Source organism: Giraffa tippelskirchi, chromosome 6 (genome assembly GCF_054371585.1).
Source record: "Giraffa tippelskirchi isolate mGirTip1 chromosome 6, T2T-mGirTip1v1.2.pri, whole genome shotgun sequence".
NCBI lineage: Eukaryota > Metazoa > Chordata > Mammalia > Artiodactyla > Giraffidae > Giraffa > Giraffa tippelskirchi.
The window spans coordinates 152,424,904-152,451,541 of record NC_137280.1 but is presented as its reverse complement, the minus strand read 5'-3'; the positions used below and the strand labels follow the sequence as shown (position 1 = coordinate 152,451,541).

General features: G+C 45.5%; 1 protein-coding gene across 2 annotated transcripts; it reads right to left on the bottom strand.

Annotated features, from left to right (window-relative positions):
- Window positions 1-793: 793 nt before the first annotated feature.
- On the bottom strand, window positions 794-25,196 carry CKMT2 (creatine kinase, mitochondrial 2). Of its 2 annotated transcripts, none has more exons than XM_081503829.1 (10): window positions 25,141-25,196; window positions 14,911-15,082; window positions 13,384-13,582; window positions 11,433-11,528; window positions 10,760-10,981; window positions 8,759-8,844; window positions 7,720-7,843; window positions 5,478-5,612; window positions 3,953-4,078; window positions 794-1,056 (listed from the first exon to the last, which is right to left on the bottom strand). In XM_081503829.1, exons 2-10 carry the CDS (start codon window positions 15,060-15,062, stop codon window positions 937-939), a joined length of 1,260 nt encoding a protein of 419 aa, XP_081359955.1. In that variant the 5' UTR covers window positions 15,063-15,082; window positions 25,141-25,196; the 3' UTR covers window positions 794-936. The 2 variants fall into 2 exon arrangements, with proteins under 2 accessions (XP_081359955.1, XP_081359954.1); XM_081503828.1 differs by having other exon boundaries at window positions 25,145-25,196.
- Window positions 25,197-26,638: the final 1,442 nt, after the last annotated feature.

The window sequence follows — 26,638 nt, the reverse complement described above, 5'->3', positions numbered from 1 at the left end:
GTTGAGCACTCCTAAGTGAACTTTACAAATATTTTGTCCTCTCAACAACCCTAGGAAAGAGGCATCATTGTTCTCATTTTACACAAAAGAACTTGAAGAACTTAGAGACTAAGTCAATTACTTGGTGCCATATAATGGGAGAGCTCTGACTCACAACCTTTGCAGCAATCAATTCCGGAAGCCAGACCGCAATCTCTGAAGCCATCAGCTCTGAGACTGTGCTTGGTCAGTGACTCCCAGTTCCCCTCATTTTTGCCCCTGCTTCCAATTCAGGACCAGCCAGAGAAAGCCAAATAATACTTTCCAAACCACTTACTTAGGATATCCTGCTTCTAGTTAGTCTGCCTCCAATCTCCCCAGGCCTACCACACCACTCAGAGCACACCCTTTTTTTTTCACCAGAAAGCTTTCCTTATGCCTGCCTTTGAGTTTTTGCCAAATTTAAGTAGGCAATGGTGGCTGACTCCCTTGCTACAGCAACCTCTGCATAAAGAGCCTCTATTTGTCCTCATCTATATAGTCTTTATTTCAAGAAAAATGAATCTCCTCTCACTCTACTTACCAGAAAAGTGATTACATTAGTTCCTCGTTTTCCAACGGTGTCTGTAGGGATTTGCTGAAGGGTTAGCATCTAGATAGTTGGAGGGTTTTTAGATTTGTGAGAAGTTGTCTTATAAATATGAGATTTATCATTGCCTAAAATATTTTTACTGCCTGCTACTTGTAATTGGATGTGTTTACCCATCTTAATAGCATCAAAAAAAATAAAAAAATCAGGAAAACACACCAAAGATAATAAGGAGAGTTTTATTGTAAAGATAGACAGGACCTATAACTTTTATATTTTTCCAAGTCTACAAAAACTCTCAGAGTAGAAATTTCTTTATGTCTGTCATACCAGCAGACAGATTATTTATAAATCATGGAAAGGAAAGTTCACTTCCTGCCAAACTGAGGTAGAGGAGGTGGCACCTTAATATCCTGGCCTCTCTCCAGCTTCTTTTCACAATCCACCAGGTAATTGACTCCGTCGATGACTATCTGAACAAGCTCGACCTTTGACAGTGAAAGAGATGAAAGATTAATTTGTACAGAAGACACAGGCAAGGCTTTGATCCAAAGGAACAATACTGGGACACTCGAGAACCTACCCCGTTAGATGGACTGTATAACAATTTCTTCTCATTGTTGCCCTAAAGTTTTGTGGGAGGAGAGGTATCTGATAGCTAGCAGAGATATTACAGGGTTTCTCTCGACCTTTCTCATTAAGATAAGGTTACCACTTTGTGTGTGAGAACTTTTAAAAAATATGAAAACCATTTAGTCTGCATTTCAGACATTTCTTCCCCATCAATCTCTGCTAAAAAATGACAGTTTGTCTTAAAGTATATCTACACAGTGACACCCTTGTGATGTTCTCTGACCCAGATCTAAATTGACTTGCCACTAAGCTACCTGAGCACTAAACATACAGTTCAGATATTATCATTTACACAGTGAATGGCTTTCTGAACAATATTTCAACTCAAATGTTTGGCAGTTAAAGAATGTTTGCACTGTACCGGGCTAGTTTGTTACTTAAGGAAACTATGTGAATTACATTAAGATATACTTAAAAAAAAAATCCCTGCTTAAAATAAGTTAGAACTTTCATTTACAAACAACTGGTTTTCTTAAACCAGAGTACATTTACCTATGATTTTTCCCCTGGGAATCACCTCTCAAAAAAATTTCTTGCCCTGCTCCTAAAGAAACCCAACTAAGATAGTAAATAATTACTATTTAGTTCCAGACATCACTAAAATACATGGTATAACTCAAGAATGCCCAGCAACAATGGAGGAGATGTTACAGCTGAACATATTTTAGGCCTGATGGAGTCTAGTGTCCTTCCCACTTCTTTTCATGTGGAAGAAAATGGAAGCTCTAAGAAAGGGTTGGGTCAAAAAGCTAGTCATTACTAATTAAAAAAAAAAAAACAACTCATTTTTTTCTGCTTACCCAACTGACCCATTCCATTGTTGATGAGGATGTGGTGAGGGGTCATTCACTGCCAGTGGAACTCTCTTGGTATAAATCTTCTGGTAGGAAGTTGGTCATAAGTAAGCAACTCTCATATTTAACCCAAGAATTCCCTTTCTAGACATATATCCTAACTAAATAATCATAGTTGTGATCTGAGTTAAACATAGAGATGGTCAAACATAATATCAAATAATCAGGGAGACATTAAATAGATATGTTTTGAGGAATATTTAATATTGTAGAAAAATGCTCATGTTATAATACATTGGGAAGAAGATGTTTAATATCAAATATATGTAACAATACTAAATTTAGTAAAGAAAATTTTTTTAATAATTGAAGAATGGAAGGCAATTTAGAATAATGTTCACAATGGTTATCAGGGTTATTAGGTTAAATAAGTGGATTTTTTTTTTTAACACTTTTGGGAATTTTTCTACTTCCTATAAATGATCACTTACTAAATCATAGGGTTTTTTTTAATGATGACCACCAAGCTTTCCAGTAATTAAAATCAAGTTTTAATATTAGAGGCCTACAGGGCTAGAGCCCAGATTTTCTTTATTCACCACACCATACGTTATTTAACTAATTGCAGAAGGTGTGGTATTTATAGCTACTTCTTCCTCAAGTACTTTACCAGAGCTGGTAGCACGCAGGCTCATTTCATCGTTTTGTTTTCTCCTTTCCTTCCCTCAGTTTGCTGGTAGGAATACCAACTAGCAATGAAATACGCAAAAGATGGCAAGAAAGAAGAAACAGCACCAATGATCCATGGGTGTAACAACCAGCCACTGAGTTATTGAGTTGTATGTTGTTATTGTTCAGTTGCTAAGTCATGTCCAACGCTCTGCAACCCCACAGGCTGCAGCACACCAGGCTTCCCTGCCCCTTACTATCTTATAGAGTTGCTCAAACTTATGTCCATTGAGTCAGTGATGCCACTAAGCTATATAAAAGCCTTTTAAATTAAGGATGGGCACAATATGTTCAGGGATTCCCAGGTGGCACTAGTGGTAAAGAACCCTCCTGCCAGTGAAGGAGATATAAGAGACATGGGTTCTATCCCTGAGTTGGGAAGACCCTCTGGAGAAGGAAATGGCAACCCATTCCAGTATTCTTGCCTGGAGAATCCCATGGACAGAGGAGCCTGTGGGCTACAGTCCATAGGGTCACAAAGAGTTGGACATGACTGAAAGTGACTGAGCACGCACACCCAATATGTTCAATGAAATCAACTGGGAGGAATTACTGAGATCAGGATTTGCTTAGGATTCTGCTGCATGTTCATTATGTGTGCTCTTTGTGCTTTTTCTCACGCGTCACTCCAGGCCTACCTATAGTTCATGAATCTCATTCACCCTTTATATTCACAGAATTCTAAGGGCCATCTGCTGAGCACAACCTTACACATATCTGGTACATACCTTATTTGCTATCTTGAGCCCTAAATACAAAATTTTACAAACTATCAAGTAGCTAAAAATGCCCAAGTGAAGATGATAGTATGTGACCTTCATCAAAGGAAATTCAGAAGCAAGAGAAAAATCCACTATTTCACTCCACTCAGAGAGAGAGCACATGTGTTCTCTGACTTCACAGTGATAAAAGACTGCTGTCCTTTAGCATAACAGAGCTCCTGCCACTCACAATTGCAGGAACAGCTCTGGGGGCAGGTGGATGACAGCGGTCCCACTGTCAATTCCTTCGCTTGTCTATACATTCTCAGATCCCATGGTTCTTACCTTTATGCAGTGCTTTCCCATGGAGGACAAGTGCTACAGAATGAAATGCTAACATGACTCAGGACTCAATGGGCCTAGAGGAGGTCTCGAATTTTGCAAATAAGGAAGGGCTGTTGAGGTCACTTCTTTTCCTCTTAGGCTGATTTTGTTAGCTCATTTTTGGCAAGTGAGAGAGATGTTACCTCTGATCGGCCAATTCGATCTGTGTTGGAAATGTCATACACGTCTGCTACCGCTGCAGTGTCCACACCACCTGTGCCCCGCTTCTGGAGTCTCAGGTTCTCCAGGATCTTAGAAAATCGTGGATCCTGGGACAAAGGAGAATACTTGGTGTCATAAGAGGCAAAACTGATTCATCATCCTTGGCACACGTAGAAAAGACGTAAAATGAGAAGTAATAACAGTTCATATTTAGTAAGCATATATTTGGGCTTCCCAGGTGGCTCAATGGGTAAATAATCCGCCTGCACTGCAGGAGATGCGGGTTTGATCCCTGGGTCGGGATGATCCCCTGGAGGAGAGCATGGCAACCCACTCCAGTATTCTTGCCTGGAGAATCCAAAGGACAAGAGAAGCCTGGCGGCTACAGTCCATAGGGTTGCAGAGTCAGACGCAAATGAAGCGACTGAGCACCCACGCACAAACACAAACATATGCTTACTATGTACCAGGGCCCTGTGCTAGAACTTTTAAAACTTACAATAATCCCATGAAGAAGGTATTACTTTTACCCCTATTTCACAGATGAGGAAACTAAGTCTCAGTGAAATTAACTTGCCTAAAAGTAGAACACAGCTAGAAGGTAGCAGAGCTGTTATTAACTTCTATACCCCTATTTTGACATCTAGATACCATTTGGTGAGTTTATTGTTCATTTGTAAAACAGTTGTTACTGATATAATTAAAATCAAGACATTAAGTCACATGAAATAATTTTCTTAGAATTGGAATTTTGAATAATATTATCATACTTTTTTGGGGGGGGGCCAAAATCACATTTTCTAAATTTGTTTTAAAGTATTTGATTCACTTGGTGTGCTATGACAGAGAAACCCCCAGATGCCCAACAGAATCCATTTTCCTATCTTAACAAGTGAGCTGAGGAAGTAACAACTGTCTAGGTTCTTGCTAATGGAACAAGCAGAAGTGACAGGTGCCACTGCCAGGCCTAGAACTTAGATCTTCACATGAACACACTGGCATGCTCTCTCCCCTTCCCACAAACTAGAACATGAGGCCTGACTGTGACCATGCCTTAAGACAGTGGTGCTTCAAGTGTAGTTCCCTGACCAACAGCATCGGCATTACCCGGAAACTTGTGAGAAACGCAAATTCTGTATTCTGGGTTTTCACAACCCTCCAGGGTGCTTCTGCTGCAGGTTCAAGCCTGAGAACCTCTGAACTGGAAGAGAGAAGGAGATGGAAGGCTGGCCAGGGAGCAGAGAAGCCTGCCTGTCCATCTCGACTTGTGATATGAAGGAGGATTTAAACTTGCTGAAGTCACATCCCATTCTTACAGCCCCTTAACCTCTCATCCTATGGACACAAGAGTTTTTTCAAGCAGACAACCTTTTCTCGTCATTTTCTTTCATCGGTGCAGAAAGTAAACCTTGAGGAATGAGACGGGACGTTTTCCCCTCCGCAAGGCAGCCCCAGGTGAGTGCATCCTGGTGGAACCCAACAGGACCACAGGCTACATGACAGTACCTTGCTGAGCTTTGGGATCCTGACGTGCACACCAGCTCGTAGTCCCGTGCCAAGGTTCGAAGGGCAGGTTAGAATGTATCCCAGGCGCTCATTCCACATGAACTCCCAGCCTCGCTCTTGGATTAAGCGTTCCACCTACAACAGGGAACAAATGATGAAGTTCTCAGAGAGCCATTCACTCAGCACGCCCCCAGCACCAGGGAGAGGTGTGCGTACTGTATGTTCGCCATGAATAAAACTTAGGTAAATTTATAGTACTACTTCTATATTTGGAAAGGAAAAAGTAAAACTAACTGCTGTTCTTTTTTTTAATTTTTAATCCTTTTAATAATTTTATTTATTTTTTGTGGGTCTTCATTGCTGCAAGGGCTTTTCTCTAGCTGTGGTGAGTGAGGGGCTATGCTCTAGTTGCGGTATGTGGGCTTCTCACTGCGGTGGCTTCTTTTGTAGCAGAGCACAGGCTCTAGGGCACTTCGGCTTCCATAGTTGCAGCACGTGAGCTCATTAGTTGCAGCTCCCAGGCTCTGGAGCACAGGCTCAATAGTTGTGGCACACGGGCTTTGTTGCCCCTTGGCATGTGGGATCTTCCCGGATCAGGGATCAAACTCGTGTCTCCTGCACTGGCAGGCAGATTCTTTACCACTGAGCCACCAGGGAAGCCCAATCTTTTTTTTATTGAATCAAAGATTCTTTCAATTCTATACTGCTTTACAATTTTCAAAAGTTTCACACACATGATTTCATATAGCCTCACCTTTTTTTTTTTTATTCTCAACCTCCCTCATTCCTCAGGCTAGGATGACAAAAATTCAGCCATGATAACTTTCAGCTTTGCTGCTAACAAGAGTGTTCTGTCTCCTAATAGATTCAACCAAAATCATATGGCACTTAATAAAAGGTTTTACCTGCAGCTCAACATGTTTGGGATACATGTTTTAAGGGAAAAAAAAAATAACCTTTTTTTCTTCCTACCCTTCTATTACTCCTCCCCCCTCCCCACTGGTAACCACCAGTTTGTTCTCTAAAGCTCTAAGTCTACTGCTTTTTTTGTTTTATTCACTAGCTAGTTGTATTTTTTAGATTCCATATACAAGTGAGATCATAACAGTATTTGTCTTTTCTGTGATATTTCACTTAGTATAATGCCCTCCAAGTCCATGTTGCTGCAAATGGTAACATTTCAATCCTTCATTCTATAGTACTTCTTTAATAGAAAATTAGAATTTTTCTATCACAGTATCAGAATGGTCCAATTAAATGAGATGAACCATGTAAAGCACTGAACACAGTACCTAGCACATACTAAACAATACATGTCAGTGGCTATTATTTTTTCATATGAGCACTGTAGGAAGATATAGTAATTCTCAGCAAGTAAGGCTGTGGTCATGTTGTTTTTGTTGTTTAATCACTAAGTCGTGTCCGACTCTTCAACCCCATGGACTGCAGCACGCCAGGCTTCCCTGTTCTTCAATATCTCCTGCAGCCTGCTCAGATTCATGTTCATTGTGTCGATGATGCCATCCAACCATCTCATCATCTGTCACCCTCTTCTCCTCCTGCCCTCAATTATTCCCAGCATCAGGGTCTTTTCCAATGAGTAGGCTTCTCCTGGAGCCTGCTCAGATTCATGTTCATTGTGTCGATGATGCCATCCAACCATCTCATCATCTGTCACCCTCTTCTCCTCCTGCCCTCAATTATTCCCAGCATCAGGGTCTTTTCCAATGAGTAGGCTTCTCCTGGAGCCTGCTCAGATTCATGTTCATTGTGTCAATGATGCCATCTAACCATCTCATCTTCTGTCACCCCCTTCTTCTCCTGCCCTCAATCATTCCCAGCATCAGGGTCTTTTCCAATGAGTAGGCTCTTTGCATCAGGTAGTCAAAGTATTGGAGCTTCAGCATCGGTCCTTCCAATGACTATTCGGGGTTGATTTCCTTTAGGATTGACTGGTTACAGATGAACATAGATGCATCCTATACTGTTTTTATGCTTAGAACAGCCAAGAGCTCTGTTAAAGAAATCAGAAAATAGCTAACGATTCACAGACTTCTCTAAACCATCCTGCATTGGGGCAGGAAGCATGGGAGCTTGCTGGAAGCCGCACCCCAAAAGAGTGCCACGATCCCTAGAAAAAATTAACCCTGTCTTGGAAGTCACCACAGAACTTTTTTTCAACAATGAAAAATAAATAGATTTTATTTTAGTAACTATTCAGAATTCTCTGATGACATCTTACCTCTTTTAGTCCACGACAGAATCGCTCAAATACTCTTTTCATATTGCCTCCTTTCTCCATAGAGATTACCCTGGTGTGGTCTTCCTCATTAATCCAGATGAGAAATGTCTTGTCATAATTATGCCTAATGAAGTGAGAAATACGGTGTTGAGTGTTAATTACATTTGTTTCAACACATGAAAATTCCCATTACCTCTGTAGCTTGATTGCTTCATTTCACCTTACTCATTCATTGCCTTAGATGGTCCTAATTTCTTCATTGTGCATGCACAAGTATTGCAAAATAATGTTACCCTGACAGAATGAAGAGTAACACCAACTCCACCCTCAGGTCATGTTTTTGCCCAACGAGAACATAACCTCCTTCATTCCTCAGGCTAGGATGACAATAATTCAGCCATGATAACGTTCAGCTTTGTTGCTAACAAAGTTCTGTCTCCTAAAAGGTTCAACCAAAATCATATGGCACTTAATAAAAGATTTTACCTGCAGCTCAACATGTTTGGGATACAGATTTCATATATGTTTGCTGTATAGATCCTGCCTATGTACCCACACTGAGCAGCTGCTCCCCAGCACTTTGATCTGGGGTCCTTCTGGTAGTGCCATAATAACCTACCAAGGAACAAGAATCAAAGTGGTCTGAGGACTTTTGGCCAAGATATGTGTACACTCATAGCCACTCTTCCTTGTAGGATTTTGCTTAAATCCTCAATATTTATTTTTCATTTTTTGCTTTTCTGTTTTAATGGCATGAAACAGATTCTCTAAAGTCAAATAATATGAAGCTATTTTTTTCTAACAATTTTTTTTCATGTGTAATTCTTGCAAACTAGCTAGCATTCCTGCACATCTTGGAAACATCACTATACTTATATATTTCACACACACACACACCAATTTCTAAGTACTCTATCTTCTCCATTTAGCTCAAGCCAGGCATGCTGTCAAGTGCAGGTCACAGCAACTTCAGGTTAGGACAAGCAGTGATCTGAAGAACACTGCACACACTGCAAATGTGAAAATGCTAAGTCCATACCAGATTCCCCTGGCGTCTGGCCAGTCACGGGCCATCCCAGCACAAGTGAGTAAAGGGGATACTGGCTTATCAAATAGAAAGTGGTCCTGCAGGCCAAAAGGGACAAAGCAAAAAGAAGACACTGATGAGATCAGACACGATGGCAAGTGCCAGGCGGTCAGTTTCCAACTCACTAATAATGGCTGAGGTCTCTCAGGCAGTGCTTCTCGGTGTTGGCTGCTCACTGTAATAATCAGAGAGCTTAAAAAACTCTAATGCCCAGTTCCCATCTCTCAGAGATTCTTGTTATTGGGTGTGGCCTGGACATTGGTATTTTCTAGTGTATAGCTAAGGTTGAAAACCACTGGCTTAACCCAGACGGAAATCCTTAATCACTATGGAGCGTGTCTATCCAGCCAGCACCAACCCCATGCAATGGCAGAGTGGGCAGTGACCGAGGGGTGCTGTCCCGAGAAGTGTTCCACACAGCTGCATTCTCCATGTTTCTAATGTTGTAGGTTTACTTATTATCCTTTTCATTACAAACTACTCAAGATGTAAAATAATGATCTGTAAATAAAAATAGTCACCATTCACCTAATGCTCACTTGGTGCCAGGCTCTGCTATGTACTTTTATTTCCTTTAATCTTCGCAACAACACTCTGAAGTAAATGTAATCATTCTATGTGATAGGAAAAGAAAACTGAGGCTCAGATAAAACAACCTATCACACAGCTAGGAAATGGCAAAATCTAGATGCAAACCTAGACCTGTATGACTCCCAAGTATGCCTCTAACTACAATATACCATGCCACAGATCAAAATCAGTGTCCAGAGACTGGCATTTTTCTTGCTCATGTGGACACAGAATATGAATGTGGATACCATATATTCCAATATGATCACACTGAAGTCAGAAATCATGAGGACACGGGAAGGGGAGTCCTTCTACAGTCTCTAAGTGGAAGAACTGGGAAAAATTTAGGGACTGTTATTGCCCAGGAAACAGCATGGCCTTTAAGCTGGAAACCAGAAAAAGCTTCTGCTGCTGCTGCTGCTAAGTCGCTTCAGTCGTGTCCGACTCTGTGTGACCCCATAAACGGCAGCCCACCAGGCTCTGCCGTCCCTAGGATTCTCCAGGCAAGAATACTGGAGTGGGTTGCCATTTCCTTCTCCAGTGCATGAAAGGGAAAAGTGAAAGTGAAGTCGCTCAGTCGTGTCCGACTCTTAGCGACCCCATGGACTGTAGCCCACCAGGCTCCTCTGTCCATGGGATTTTCCAGGCAAGAGTACTGGAGTGGGGTGCCATTGCCTTCTCCCCCAGAAGAAGCTACTTGAGGCCAAAAAGGAGCTGTTCTGTAACAGGGCAAGTGAAGAGAACCAGGAGACTGAGGCCTCTAGACCATACAGTTGGCCCGTCTCGTTTGGAAATGGGGCATCTTTTGTGGTATTACATCTTCTGAAATTACAGAAAATCTGTCTCTGCTTTTCTTTGGAGTTTAAAGTTCCTTGTGAAAATGCCAGGGGGAAAAAAAGGGACTTGGGTTTTGTCTCCCCTAGTGTGAGACCGAAGCCATGGAGAGCCTGCGGAGGCAGCAGGAATCTCAGAGGTGGGCTCTGGTGTGAGGCAGGTTTGGGGGCAGGCCTTCCACCTGGATGATTCCCCTTCCAGATGTTCTGGGCTTTCTGGATTTGAGTGTGGCCATGGAGACACAGGCAGGATTTTGCACGTCCAGTTGTTGCCATTTATCAACAAGCCAGGGGATCCTCCATCCACCCCCACCCACCAATCCCAGCCCACCACATGGCTTCCTCTGCAAATTTCATTTGGAGACCATCTCCACTTTTGACCTAAACTTTTAAGGCCTGCTCCTTCTGCCTTAGACTGACCGAGTTGAAACCCCAGCAAGCTCCCAACCAGGCCAGGGTCCTGGGCTCCCGGGAGGCCACACAGCCGCCGCCCCGGGCCCTCTTGGCACGCCCCGCGCTTGGCAGCCCGGGTGGTTCAGGGGCTACTCACATCGATGAGCCGCTGCTGGTCCTGCTCCGTCATCTCGGACAGCTTGTAGTAGCGGCCGGCCAGGTCCCCCTTGAGGCCCTCCAGGGCCGTGATGGCCACGTTCTCCACCTCCCTCCGCTCGGCCCGGCTGCAGGCGGGCGGCAGACTCAGTCCGCGGATGCTGCGGCCTGTGCGCACCCGAGACGACAGCACGTAGCGCTCGTCGAACTGCCCCTGGGTGATCTGCCGAGCAGAGCGGGAGGTCACTGCGGGGCCGCGGCCACAGTGGCCTCCACCCCGCCAACCAGGGGGCCCCCGGGCACAGAGCACGTGTGCATGCTGGAGTCATCCTTCCACTCCGGGGGCAGGGGTATTAGAAGTCAAAGGAGGAGCTACTTTAGCGGGTGCCCTCTGAAGTCCTTTACCCCAGCTAGATTTGGGGTGAAAAAAGGAATTGTTTCAGGAAAGGCTGAAGGTTTCCAGTGACCACCACTACCCTGGTGGTAGGAGGCAAGAAAAACTGACTTTGGCAATTTCCTGATGGTCGCAGGGGCCCTCCAGGGAGCATGGCGTGGGAAGGCCATCACAGAGCTTTCAAGGGCAGCTGGATCCAGGGCCCTTCTCTCTCGTGCTCCTCACCTTGGGTTCTGGACCGCTAGCTTCATGGGAGGGTACAGAGGTGGCTGGAGCCTACCTTGGATGCATCCAGATCCGTGGGGTGCTTCATCACCCTGGGGTCATAGCCATTGTGCCTCAGCTTGATGACAGGGTCAAAAAGGTCGGCAAACACCTGCGGGAGGGAAGAAGAACTTTTCCTAGGGAAAGGACCAAGGCCTTTGTCCATCTGCTTTAATTGGTTCATCATTTGCTCCTTTTTATCTTAAGGTCCAAGCCAAAGGTGATGCCCTCCTTCTCTGAAATTCTCAGCTCAACCATGCAGGAAATAGGTGTGAGACTGGATTGATGGCTAATCATAATAATAGTAGTAGTAGCAGTTGTTGTTGTTCAGTCACTAAATCGTGTCTGACTCTTTGGAACCCATGGGCTGTTTCCTGCCAAGCTCCCCTGTCCATTGGGATTTCCAGCAAGAATATTGGAGTGGGTTGCCATGCCCTCTTCTGGGAGATCTTCCCAGATCAGAGATTGAACCTGTGTCTCTTGAATTGCAAGTGGATTCTTTACCACTGAGCCACCCAGGTAGTCTAGTAGTAGTAGCAGGCAAATGCCAGAGGAAACCTCTCTCAGGCACACTGCCCCTTGGGTGAGGGCAGAGATACAGATCCCTGTCATGGTGATCTCTTCCCTAGTGACTCTGCCAAGTTCACTACCGTCAGATGAAGCAAGAAAATTTTGTGTTTAAGAATTTGAACGATAAAAGAAGCTTCTAGATTAGAAGCTAAGCAGTTTTGTGGTCAAAACGGGTTCTAGAGTTTAAGTAACACAATAAATTTGTAGAAAAGTAGCTGCATAGAAAGAAAAGTGCACAGCAGCAGTTAAGGCAAAGCAGGGACCTCTTACCCTTTGAGGACCTTCCCGCCCAAACTAACTCGAGCAGAATCTACTTTTAAAAAAAATCATAAACTTCCAGGAACATCCTTTAGGTAAAATAAGGATAAGAGAAGTCAAACAGAGCACCCTGCAGCCTCTGGGAGCTGTTGGATGTCAGTCCAGGAGGCAGCGCCAGTCTGGGACTCTGGGAGCCCAGAGCTGGCACTGCTGCTCTTGAGTTAGCTGCCCATCTAGCCTATTTAAGATGGTCCCCTCCCTCCCCCTGATGGCTGCCTTCCCAAGGAACTGCCTTCAGCTCCCTGCAACAGAAGGTGCAAAGGGGACAGACCTGAGGGAGATGGGCTGGAGGTATTTGCCATGACATAGAACCTGCACTAGTGGCTGAGCTCCAGAACAGGGGACCATCCTGGGCTTCTGCCCCAAGAATGAGGATGCGGATCATGGGATTTCTTCAGGAGAGTTGTGTGTGTGCATGCTAAGTCACTTCAGTTGTGTCTGACTCTTTGTGACCCCATGGACTGTAGCCCGCCAGGCTCCTCTGTCCATGGGATTCTCCAGGCAAGAATACTGGAGTGGGTTGCCATAGCCTCCTCCAGGGGACCTTCCTGTTCCAGGGATCCAACCCCTGTCTCTTACGTCTCCAGTACTGGCAGGCAGGTTCTTTACCACTAGCGCCACCTGGGAAACCCCAAGAGACTTAGTGATTCACTAAGACTACAGTGGACTGTATCATCAGTAATTCCCAAACTGAACACCCATGGAACCATCCTCTCCCCTCAATAAAATTCAGCCACAAACATATCATCTCCTAAAGCCTCACTGGTGAATACATATCACCGATACAATGAAACAAAAAATTAAAATATTTTATTTTTTTTGTACCAGTTCACCCCCTTGACGAGCTCAGAGAGCTGAGTCACGCGACTCATTCCTCTACGGGGAGGGATACTAGAGCAGTTGCAAAGGAAGCCTTGTCCCTGGGAAGAATAGACCTCGTTGTTCCAGAAAGCACTGCAGGTGTTCTGCTGAAGCTGGCTTCCCTTTATGGGAACCTGTTCTGAGAAAGCAGCTCCACAGACGGAAGCCAAAACACCCACCCAACACACACATCGTGGAACTGGCAGCTGCGAGTTTACCTCATAGGACTCCTCGTCACCAGCCACCATGCCCACGGTCTTTATGAAGGGGTGGCCGGGGTTGTCCACTCCGGTCTGGATACACTGGTCCAGGGTGTAGCCGTTGGGCGTCACCTTGTTGCGGAGCTTGGCATAGATGGCCGGCGTGAGGCACTCGGCCATACAGTTGTTGTGTTTGCGCAGGTCAGGATAGTCTGCGCTGTCCGAGGAGAGAGGCGTTCAGTGAGCAGCCCCGGGCGGGGTGGGGGAAGAGGCCTATACAAGAGCTTTGTTTCTGACCATCCTTCCACCAGGCTCTCTTCAGCCAGTGGGCAGAGGGAAACTGGCTAGGTCATGATTCAAGTAAGCTGGATTTTAAAAAATAGTTCCCTGAATTGCCAAAGAAACGGACCCGGCCCTGCCTAAAGAGGTTCATGATGCTGGCTGCAGGAGCCCACAGACTGTGACTTACATTTATGTAAAGAGGAGATAGAATGAAGATAATTAGGAAAGAAACTGAAATCATATGCAGGGTTTTTTTTAAAACCCAGAAGTTCTGGTAAATTATAACAGTCACTTTTTGACCCCTTAGGTCTGTGATAGAAAAGCTAAAATCCCTGCAGGTGTAACTATACAGAAATTCATTTATTTATCTGTCCTCTATGATGCAAACTCTATGGCTATCTGCTCTGTTGAGCTCAGTGCCTGCCTATAGACACAGGCATTCAGTGAATATCTGTTAAACTAATACATAGGAAGAAATCAAATGGGGGGTGCAATCTTACCCTGGGATATGTACTGACTAAAGAATAGGGAATTCAGGACCACCATTCAGGACCTCAGGAATTCCTGAGGTACATGGTGGATGCCAGCAATTTCCTCAGAGATCCTGATTCCCATAAAAGCCAAGTAAGTATTTCTGAGAAACACCTCAGGTTTTCCTCATGTCTTTCATCCACCCGTGCCTATATGGAATCCCTTCAAGTCAGCACTCCAGCTCTACCCAGTGTGAGACCTCTCGGCCATGGTAAGGTCCCCAAGGCGGAGAAAACACCCCGTCTTCATGCCACTTCTCTAATTCCCTTCTGCAAGTCCCTTTAAAGCTGATACTTCAAATCACTGCTATCATCACATTTTCCAGAAAGCAATACAGCAAGAGTGAGGCACAGGTCTGGAATCAAGGGCCCTCGATTTGTATCTGGCTGCACCAGCTGTGTGAACTCAGGCACTACTTAATTTTTCTGAGCCTCCGTTTCATCACAGAGAGATGCTAAGAGGAATAAAACACTCTGTGTAAAGTGCTCATCACACCCAGACATGTTCAACCAAGGTTTGGTCTTTTTATTACTATTCCACTAGACCTCAGGCTCTGGGCAGGAATGATGATACTACACTTCCTTGAGTTTACCACAGGTCACTGTGCATCACAAGTCAATCTGATTTACTCATCCTCAGAGAGTGAAAGAGGGCCCCTTGCTGACAGTTTCAGCAGGGGAAAGCGTATCTCTGGCTGGCATTTGGTGTCATTTTAAAGCCAAAAGGACTTACCTTGGTGGGAATAGCCTGTGTTGTTCCCGGGCTGCAGCACACACGTTCTGCTTATTCAGCAGGTACCCTGTGGTCAGGGCACCGGTGCCCAAGGTAGCAAATAACAGAGAGGCATTGCGGCCAGTCAGCAACTTTGAGAAGGTACTGGCCATCCTTCCTCTTGGATGAGTGTCTGGAAAGCAGAGAAGCTGAGGATTATTTATATATATATATATATATATATATTTATATTTAAAAGAATTTTTTGGCTGTGTTATATTGCTTGCAGGATCTTAGTTCCCTGACCAGGGATCGAACCTGAGCCACCACAGTGAAAGCACCAAGTCCTAACCATTGGACCACCAGGGAACTCCTGAGAAGCTGAGGACCAGACAGCCTCACAGGATGGCCCTGAACCATAATATAGAGATCAACAGGGGAGAGAAAAAACTGCAGGAGACTTGGCCTCTGTTTTGTTTCGTTTTTCTCTTTCTCCCTTTTTTCGCCACCTTCCTCACACTGCTTGGAAAAATCTGGTTAGTTTTAGATGTAGAGAATGTCAAACTGCTTGAAGTCCATGTCATTTTCTCCATCAATATGATATCAAGGAAAAAAAATGGAGGCTTTCCATATCTGGCGGCTTGACAGACCAGGTGCTCTTTGGGCTCTGCCGCTGCACAACTAGACCCTGAACGGAACGGCATGCTGGGCTTATGAGAGATAGAGGAAGCTGTTACCGAACCAGGCTCATTTTGCCCAACACACAGGAAGCCAAAGTGCTGAGACACTAAGGTTTGCAGCAACCCTTAGGAGGGTTTATTCACAAGGCAGTCACAGAAGAAGATGGGAGAAAAAACTCAGAAATTCACCTCCCGGAAGGTAAAGGGCCTGGAGTATTTGTGGGATAACAAAGAAGCGTGGTGCTCTGAAGCATCGAGTGTGTGGGGTGTGTGGGAAAGGTGTGGTAATTGTCATTTAGCACAGGTGTAATTAGGCTACCTCTGTAGGGTCTGAGGGTAGAGTTTCCAGCCCTGCGCTGTCAAAAGGTCACTGAGCTTGGACACTCATGCATGCCCATTTGGGAGGTCAGTGGTCCTATCCGGTCTTAACCAGCTCAGCTCGAACTAGACACAGCTGAGTGCATGTTCCTGGACAATAACTCAGGCAAACACCTTATTGTTTAGGCCAGAAACTGCATGGCGGACATGCAAGTCTTAAATCGACCTTGATTGGTGAAGGCAGGTGAAATGAATTTGACTAATCATTATGCACAGTTTCAAAGTCTCTGAGGACCACTCTCCTACTTCACTCACCCCAAGTGAGCTGGTGTCAGAGCTCAGGGTAACAAGCCAGGAGATCTGGGTTATCTTGAGTGTGGATGTCCATTTGCACACTAAGATCAGGCTATCAGCAGGGAAAGGGCAAACTGAGTCTAAGAGTCTCCAGCTGAACGAGGACCCTTGAGAGGGGCTCAAGCGGTCCAAGATCAGGAGTACCCCCAGCAGAAGCACACTCAAATCCTCTCTGAGGAAGGTATATTCAGTTTAGGCCCTACTTTCCTATAGATGAAGATCAAACTATAACAAGCTCTCAAAGATCACTGAGCACACAAGGGAATCAACAGAATAAAGGGCCACAGATTTAGACCTCCAATGACTGTAATTCAGCCCAATGACTGAAGATACTGTAATTTTCAGACAAGAATGTAGATTAGCTCTATATAGAATGTTTAAAGAAATGATGGGCAAGCAAGGAATCACAATGGTGAGCAAGCAACAGGAGACTACTAAGAATGATCAACCTGATCTGAAAGAGAACCAGAATGAACTATGGATAATAATACAGCTGAAGACAGAATAAATGAATTGGAAGATATATCATAATAAGTTATCCAGAATGTTGCACAGGAAAATAAGAAAATGGAAAATATGAGACATAAGAGATATAAGGATAGAATGACAAGATCAAAGACACATCTAACAGAGACCTCAAAAGGGAGAATAGAGAAAACAGAGAAGCCATATTTGAAGAGAAATGAGAATTTTCCACGCCTGATGAAAGACAAAAATCCACGATTCAAGAAGTATGACATAAACCAAGCAAAATTAAAATAATCCATACATACATGAATAATAGTTAACTGCAGATTATTGGAAACAAAGATATCCAAAGAAGTTAAAGAGGAAAGACAGTTCATCTATAAAGAAAAAACATCAGCTGATTTTTCAACAGTGAATAATGGAAGACAGAGAAATGGTGTCTTTAAGGGGCTAAGAGACAATAATTATCAACCAGACTTGGGAATATAGTCAAAGTATCTTTCAAACCTGACAATGAAAAAGGCAATTTAAGGTAAACAGCAGATCAATAACAAAGAAACCACTAAAATACATGCTTTAGAAAGTAGGAAATAGACAACAGATGGACAGGATGAGATGCAGATGAAGTAGAGAACATGTATAAATCAAGATAAATATATAATGTCATCAAGGACGAAAATCAGATATCCTGTCTACTACTGCACAGAGATCAGAATGGAATATTAATTCACAGCATCATCCAGGATAAGGGAGCTATTTACCATGGGTTGATGAGTAGAAAACAATAGAGGAGGCAATTCTTAGTACCCTCTCATTATACAGGTCTCTGTGATGCCCAAACGAAGGGTAGAATTTTTTCCCCTAGTGTTTAGATTATCAAGACCCTGCTACAGGATTCTCCAAGCATAGGTGGGTTGGATGGCTGCACAGAGGCTCTTGAGAGTATGGTTATGGGATGAAAACCTAGGCTACCCTGAAGACAATAAATTCCTCTAATAGGGTGAGGTCAGCATGGCTTTATACACAATTCTAACAGTAGCCTTCTGCAGTCCACTTTCTTACCTGATTGCATCTTGGGAACTGGGATCGGTTCCCGGTTCCCAGTTATTCTTCCAGGATAGCCACCTAGAAGTCTTTACTTAACGCCTTTTTGAGCAACACTAGGGAGAAATTTGAACATCTCACCTAAAGCATCAAAGTCCTTGAAAAAAATTTAGGGAGTTATTTTCCTATGTTAGCCCTGGAAATCAAATTATCAGACAGCCTTTCCTCTGTGCCATGTCTAAAAAGAATCCCCTCAATCCTAAAGACAACAGGAATTACTTTAGTAATCAGCAGGCAAGATAAATGGGCCATTTCTTGGAGTTGTTCCAGGGACTTATACTGGCCCAACATTCACCTGAACACATGTAGTAGTTCTTTGCTCCCTACTAGACTTTGGGCTGCTGTCCATCTCCTTCCAAGGGTAGGTCAGTGTTCCTCAAGGAACAACATCCATTCTTCCTGGCTTTTGTACACAGCAGGTGACACTAACTTACATCTTTGAAACCTGTTGTATCTGCTTCCACACTCTCCAATCTGCTTCCTAAGCAGAGAGGCAATACTTTTCTTCTCTGATTTAAGCATAGAACTCTCCCAAGTGAGGGAAGCATTGCCTGAGCTCTTTCCAGACCATATATGGGCCAACATTTAAGCCAAGGCATACTCCCTAAGTTAACAAGAAGTGCATTTGTTTCTAAGTTTGACTCAGATAGTTGATTTTTATTTTTCTTTCCTTAGTTGGCTTTAGCACTGATACATGTTCACATCAGCGTGTTTGAGAAGATAAATCCAAAGGGGCAGAGTCAGGATGAAGAGGAGGGGGTGGTGTACACGTGTAACTCACCAACCACTGGTGGTCTTTAAAGGTCTTCTCCCTGTGAAGGTGATCTGTGGGTGGGTGTCTGATTCAAAATATTAATGTTTGAAATGTCATCATATCCATATTTTAGTTTCTGTGTATGCATGCTCAGTCACTAAATCGTGTCTGACTCTGCGACTCCACAGAATGTAGCCCGCCAGATTCCTCTGTCCATGGAATTTTCCAGACAAGAATATTGGAATGGCTGCCATTTCCTCCTCCAGGGGATCTTCCCAATCCAAGGATCAAACTTGCTTCTCCTGTGTCTCCTGCATCAGCAGGTGACCCTTTACCACTGAGCCACCTAATCAGCTATACTCTAATATAAAAAGTTTTAAAAAAAAGATGAGGGAACTTAAAAACGGAGAGGTTAACTGACAGCCAAAGGTCAGTTAAGGGAATTCACACGTACTGAGTTTAAATGAAGATCCTGTTTTTACTTATAAGGTTTAATAACAATATCATAGTATGTTTGGATGGAGTCAACCTCTCCTCTCCAAGGAATGGAGCTGCCAGACAGTTCTAGCTGCCTCTGGTTCCTCACGGTCTCTTAGGGATCCTGGCTGGTTCTTCTCAATCAGGGTTTCCACCGAGGGCTTAAGAGAGGATAATTATGGGGCCAAATTGCCATCCAGCCATATAGGCATCATTTTGGGCATCTCTGAAGGGCAGTGGAATCAGAGAGTGTGCCCTCAGGGCTTCTGCCACCCTCCAGGAACACCACTGACCACAGACTTCCAGAGGTCATCAGGTAGTGTAGGTCATGGTCACCGTGAATGATACTGACATACTGCATGGAAGGAGGAGTCACAGCAGGCGGCAATGGAGGGAGAGGCAAGACTTGGTGATGAAAGGTTAAGGAGAGGTATCTTTTTACTTATTTGTTTGATAAATATTAATATTTAGATATCTAGTATGTGGCAGCTTTTACAGAGCTCATAGTCTGAGGGGAAAATTCTCATATAGCACTTACTACATGCTGGGCACATGGTTCCATTAGCTTTATGGTTATTTCCCCATTAAATCCTCACAACAGAGGATGTTCTTATTATCCCCACGTTATAGATAAGCAAATGGAGGTAGAGAAAGGTAAAATAACTTGTCCAAAAGCACACAGTGTGTGAGTGGCAATGCAGGGATTCAGGACCAGTGGTCTGTTTTCACAGTCCTTGCTCTTAACCAGCACCCCACCTGGGCAACTACAAGTCATAGCGTCAGTGTTCTTGCAGGGGAACCAGAGCCCTGTGGGAGCCCCTGGGAGGGACTGGAACTGGCCCAGTTCATTCACCTATACTGTTTCAGGGAGCTGGTCTGGTCTTAATCAGTCTGAGCTATTGTTTACCTCCAGCTGCCCTGGGACTGGCACCAGGACGCAAACCACCAAAGGTGAGAGCAGCAACAATGCCCTGACACCACACGCCTGTGTGCATAAACAGATGACCATGGAGGCCTGCTGCATCGCCTTTTCTGGCCAGCTGCCTTCCAGACATCCTCCAGGTGGGAGAACCGCCACTGCACTCAGCCCACACTACATTTAATCTACTTTGGAATACAGCAGAAAGAAAGAGAGGAAGAAGGGCTGACTAGAGCTCCTGTTCTATGCCTCGGTCCAGGATCTTCCGGATGAGGACACAGACTCCTTGACTACTGTCACTCATCCAAATCTGGCTCTGGAGAGAATCTATAGAAGATAATTCCCTGAAATGTGGAGAGTTGAAGTCCACTGGGACTAAGTCTGCCCAGGATGTATAGTGGCTGCCGGTCCCCAAAGGCCCAGGGAAAAGCCATGACTGGAGACAACCTTGATGGATTCCAGCTTCCCGAATATTTGCAGCTTCTAGGAACGAATATGAATAAGGCCTGGCAGTTATGAAGGGCTAAACCTGTGCACACATCTGTAACTATCACTTTGTATCACTTGCAAGGTCACCTCTAGGTGCTGCCCTCAGAGTGTTTGAGAACACTTGGGATGGGCTGCCATTCCCTTCTCCAGGTGGATCTTCCCGACTCAGGGATTGAACCCCAGTCTCCTGCATTGCAGGCAGAGTCTTTACCACCCGAGAAACCAGGGAAGCCCCATAGAAGGAGAGAGGCACAACGAGATTTAGTGAAGCACTATGTGTAGTGGCATAAAGACCTAGAAGAACCTGTCTATCAGAGGAAGAAGGATGGTATGAAATGTGACAAAAAGAGACAAGAGAATATTCCATGGCTATGAAAGAATCAGTTAAAAGTGCCTCCACTTTACCTGGATGCATGTCTATGCTCTATTCTTAGGTTAAAAAAGAAAAAAAAACACCTCAGAGTAATGAATATGAGTGGCTCCAATTTTATAACAACGATGTATCTATGTATGTATTTGCATATATTAGTATGAACATAAAAGTATTAAAGGTTACACATCAAACTGCAAAAAGCATTACTTCAGAGCCACAGACTTGAAGTAGGCAGATTATTTTCTCTTAATAGAATTCTGTTTTATTGCATCACTTGTAAAAACCAGCATGGATTGCCTTTATGATCAACAATTAAGTTTAAAACAAACAAAAAAAAGTCAACTGTGAAATGTGTTAAACAGCCACATTTTCAGACTCCATCTTTTGAATGAATAGCAAGAATGGCACTGTCAACATGTCTATTATGTAAGCTGTACTGGCAATTCTCAGGCCCTGCTGGGTCTATGGAGCCTACAAATTGCCTACCTGAGCCTCAGCAACTCCCTCTACATAATGGACTCCTCCATTATGTATGGTGAAACCCCTCCCTGAGCTGCTGTGAGGACTAAGTGACAGGCTACGGAAGGCGCTGAATAAATGTAAGTCTCTTCCCCTTAGTGACCTTAAGGCTACGGGACAGTTATTACTCTCTTCCCACAACCACCACTGGTTTTCCTAGCCAGAACTGGTCTGTCCCTTCTCTGAATGTTTGTTGACTTCAGTTTTACCATTCAAAGTGTTTCATCTAATTGCTTTATTCTGTAATCTCTCTGAGGACAAGCCTTGATTCCAGATGGAGCCCATCATGTATGTTCAGATCCACAGATCATCTTTTGAAAACCAATGTCAGGGCTCACAACATTGATTTCCTCAGTTGGGCTCCCAAGTTCTTCTTCCAGACTCTGACCCTTTACCCAGGCCTTTCCTTCCACCTGAAATGTCCTCTCCATCTCTGCGTGGCCACACCTTACTATCTTTTTTTCTTTTTAACTACCATTTCCCAAACTTCCACCACGAGCCATGCGTCATGCAAGAGGCCCATACAAATGTTGTCTTCAGTCTTTAAAACAATCCTGGCAAGTAGGCATTATTTTGCAGATGGAGAAAACAGAAAGAGGTTAAGGGACCTGCCCCAGGTCTTGGGACCAGCATTTGATAAAGCTGGGATTTGAAACAAATCCTTTAGAGGCTTGTTTGTGGCCCTGGATCCAGGCTCCTTGCAAACCACAGCACCTCACAGGCAGCCCTGCACTGATCAGCAATTGGAGAGAAACCACCTTTGTGGTTCAGGACCTGGGAGCCACAGATCACTTCAGTCAGGCCCCCAAGACGATAGAAATGCATTTACCACAGAAGCTTCTAGACACGGGCTTGTCACCTGAGAGCATGTGACTCCCCCAGCGTCCCAGAATATTATAAGCCTGTCCTCTTTCCTGTCCTCAGGCTTCTGCTGAAGTGGCCGAGATGCCAGGTGCCACTTCACCCACCCCACTCTGATGTCAGGTGCCCAAAGCGCCTGCCAGCCAGGCTGGGGATGCTGGGCCAGTCTGCCTTTCTCGGAGGAGATAGGGCATGGGGTTTTCTTCTCTCTTCTCCCCTCTCTCCTACAGAAGTAAGGACTGCAGGGATGAGGAGGGAGGTAGTCTCTAGCTCTCACCCCACAGAAGTCATCTGCCTCAGTTTCCCTAACTTAGAACACTTCATGACTCCTGATTTGATTTTTAGCATCAGGGCTACAATCTGGCCAAACTGCTGGGCTGCAAGCCAGCGAGATTTCTAAATGGGGTGCAAGATCACAGCCAAAAAGCAATGGTGCTTGGTTATATACCTGCCCTCTCCACTAAAAAAACAAGAACCACCACATTAAGCTCTTCTGTCATCATGACCAAGAGCCCCACCCCTCTGCCTCAGGCAGGAGTACTGGGAGTCTGGGTCTGGTTTTGCCTGGTTCTGTCACATCCTAGGATATGGATGGAACCCAGCCTTGGGTTCTGTCACTGCCTCAGTTCTGACCTCCTGGTTGTCCTGAGTAACCTGGAGGGAGTCAGCCATTCTGCTGACTTAGAGTTATTTCTGGTCCAGCTGTACATGGCGTCTGTGTTTCGAGCTCCTCTGAGGGCAGTGGAAGGCCAGGGGTCGGACCACGTGTCAGCTTTCCCTCTAGAGAGAGTGACCCCAAAATAGAGGACGTCTTTGAGGCTGGACTAGCTCCACAGAACACTCTGAACAAATTCTCATGATGTCACTTGTGGCCAGCAGAGAATGGCTGTCCTTTCCCAGTTCCAAGGGAGCAAAGGATTCAAGTTACCTCACCACTCCCGGATGTACTGGCACCCTAAGAGGCACCCTTGGGCATCTCCATTCTAGTTAACAAGTAGAAAGTCATAAGCAGAGAAATCTGTGGTCCTTCGTGTAAAACAGAGGTCTTTCCTAGGCCTCCTGGTGATGAAGACATACAACCATCACAAGCTCATCTCTCAAGGGTAAGTTGCTTTCAAGAAAATAGGAAGCCAGGAACCATCTAGCTCTTTGAAATGCTGTACAGGAGTGGTAGCCTACTTCCCTGCCCAAGGGAAGGAGCCCTGTGGCCTCCCAGGCGGCAGTGGGTGTGACCTCCAGCGGTCACCTTCAGATGGGCTCCCTGTGGGATTCCTGGCTCAGTGAGCAGGGACTCCCAGAATGCTGACGCAAGATCCCATGTGGTCCCCTCCGGGAGGACAAATGGCTCCTGTTCTAGGCTGTGGCAGAGATGGAGTCCTAGTGCCTCTGAGCCAGGGGCAAAGTCTGTCTCAGAACCAGTCCTCCTCCTGCCTTGGAACATGCAATACGCTCCATTCCTTCTCCTCTCCCCGACCCCAAGCTTCCCAGACCTTCCTCAGCCTCCCCTTTAGGAAAACTGACCTGGCCCCTGGCCCATTCTCAAAGGGTAGATTTGATCAGGAAGTTAGCAGAATTTGTGGGTGCATGCAGTGCTCATGCCCTTTGCTGGAACAGTGCCTTAACCTACAAAAGGTTTGGGGGGGAGGTTGGAAAAGGCGCCCACAAAAGTAGAAGAGGAAGTGGAGGGCTCACATAGCCTAATAACCCCCAGAGTCGGCTTGGGAGGTTCAGGAAGCCCCTTGCCAAGTTCTGGGGGCGGCCATATTCTTCCGAGCACAGGGGGAACTGACCAAGGACATGAGCTCAGACACAGAGGCAGTGGGATGGCTGCAGACAGGAAACGCAGCAGTTCTGGAAACAACACACCAGGCGAACGAGCGGAGCCGTGTCCTGAGGCCACTGACTGCCACCTCTGCTGATTCCACCTGACCCTGTGGGGGAGGGGGCCGCAGAGTCAGGGCAATGCTCACGGGAAGGTCTCGGGGCAGCGCCGAGCAGGGCCAGAGGGTTTTGCCTCATTCTGGTGAATGTCACTCTCTACACCCAGCAGAGATGTCACCTACCCAAGGGACAAAAACAGGGCTGACAGTAACCCAACCAAGCAAGCAAACAACAGCCCTTTGCCAGAGATGAAACACATGTAGGCCAACTCTGTAGCATTTTTACCTCCAGATGGGGGGGTGGGGGCAGTGGAAATAGTTACTTGGGTTTTAATTATTTATTAATTTTATTTGTTTTAATTATTTTATTTAAATTTTAATTATTTTATTTAAGTAATTTTAAATAAATTTAAAATAGTTTTAAAATATTTTAATTGCGTTATTCAAATATTTAAATTATTTATTTTTAATGTTATTTAATTATTAATTTATTATTGGGGTAGAGATTTTTAAAATAGTTCTCCAGCAATAATATTAACCAGTTTAAATCAGGTCTAGCTCCTGGGCCAATCTGTCATTAGTTCCTTTCTAGGGCTTCAAGGAGTCCATTTTTCAGTTAGTTTATCGCAAGTCACTGGTCTGCATCTCTTCTGATGCTGCTGAGGGAAACCATCCCTCAAACTAATGAGTTTCTACAGATTACAAGGGAAAGAAAGTTGAAAGTTAGTCCCCAACTCAGTGGCATTTAGATTTTTTTTTCCATCAAGAAAAAGTCCTGATTCACTACCAAAGACAGGCACCGCAAGCAGGGTGCTGACAGGGTGCCAGCCCCCGTGCGTGGCCCACGGAATGGTCACCTGGGCCTAGGTGCGGGGCGGCTCAGTCAAGGACAAACGCGCTGCCGGCTCTTCTTAAACGTTACCACGAATTCCTCACACAGGAGCATCGCCCAGACCCCGGCCCACAGCCCTGGGTCCACTGCTCACAAGGCCCCTACCCTGGCTCTAGCAATGACCCCAGTTTTGGAGCAATAAAGCCGGGTTTCACAGCCACACTGACCTTGGAACCGAGGCCTCGTGCGTCCTGCCGCTCGCGAACAGCCAAGGACTGTGAGGCTGGGGGGAGGGCCGGCCTTGAAAGGGCTCCCGGGAGGGGCGAGGCCGGAGGGGCGGGGCGGAGCCGGGCGGGGCGGGGCGGGGCCGGCCTTGGAAGGGCTCCCGGGAAGGGCGGGCCCGGAGGGGCGGGGCGGGGCCGGCCGGGGCGGGGCGGGGCCCGCCTCGGCCAATCCTGAATCAGGTCTCAGGACGCGCTTGCTCCCCAGCCTTTCCCTTGAAGGATTGGCCTCTGATTCTTCCGCCGGTGGGGGGTGGTGCTCTCGGCCTCTTTCTAGCGCCTACGTTTTCTTTGAAATGTTTCCCTCCCCCGAGTCCAGTCCAGGAGGCTGCCTCTCCCAGGGCTCTGCGAGGGCTTCCTGGGCTCGCAGCCCGCTAACTGACTGCCCAGACCTTCAGGCTCCCGCCTTGGGAGTGGGAGGACCGCGGGAAAACTTCTGCACCTATTTGGGAATTTGTTCCTATCTTCCCTCAGGAGCCCATCCCTGGGTCCCTGGTTAGCTGTGGAGAAGGGTCCCTTCTCTCCGGGGCCCTCCCCTCTCCCCTCCAAGCTGAGAAAGACATCTAAAGCTCCTTCCGGTTTCTGATCACATTCTGAACCAGGAACCGGGGCATCTCCTTCCAACTAGTTATCTAGGGGCTGGATTCAGGGGCAATCACCCTTCTCTTCTAGATCAGGTCATCTGAAGTAGATTGCTAGACCATGCACTTCGTATCCACACCAGCTTAATTTACTACCTGAAGGTCCTGCAGGCCATCACCCTGCTTAAAAATAGCCCTCCTTGGAACATCAACTGCAAACCGGAAAGGTTGACTGTAAATAGCATTGACCCACCAGGACTTTGGAGCACAGCCTGCATTTCAGAGGGAGCTGCCCAGGCCTTTGGTGATGGTCACGTACCCAGCTTCTATGTCCAGGTGCACATCACCAGCTGATTCCTTTCCCTTCCTTCTCAGGACCCAAGCCATGCGAGGAGGGGGATGATGGAGCAGGGCATGGAGCCCAGAAATAACCTCCCACCTAGAGTGGTTCTCTTTCAGACCCTCCACCTCTTTCAAATATGACCCAAAGCAAAAGCAAATATTTTACCTTTGCATGGGGTTACTGACTGGGCGAGTGCCTGAGAGGGCCTTCTGGGGCTGGAACGGTTCTTGATTTAGGGGTAGTTGTATTAGTGTACACTCGTGTAAAAATTCCTCAAGCTGTACAGTTAAGATTCAAGCACTTTACTGTGTATTGGTCTTAGTTAACATATATGCTATCATTATAACCTAGTGTACAAGTGATACTTACCCTTTTTGCATGTGATATGATATACTCAGATATTTTCTAGGTTCTCCTGTGTTATCTCACTGAACAATTGCAGGTTGGGACCCACCAAACTGATTGCATGATCCTGTAAAGAGTTAGAGCTCCCAGTCTGCACATTTTGTCCTAACG

Bases quoted from the DNA above. Each gene is read 5' to 3' on its own strand.
- CKMT2 (XM_081503829.1), bottom strand. From the start codon at position 15,062: ATGGCCAGTACCTTCTCAAAGTTGCTGACTGGCCGCAATGCCTCTCTG. The intron at 13,583-14,910 runs GTAAGTCCTTTT...CTCCTCGGACAG, and splicing joins CACAGGCTATTCCCACCAAG to CGCAGACTATCCTGACCTGC. The intron at 7,844-8,758 runs GTATGGACTTAG...TCACTTCATTAG, and splicing joins CCAGACGCCAGGGGAATCTG to GCATAATTATGACAAGACAT.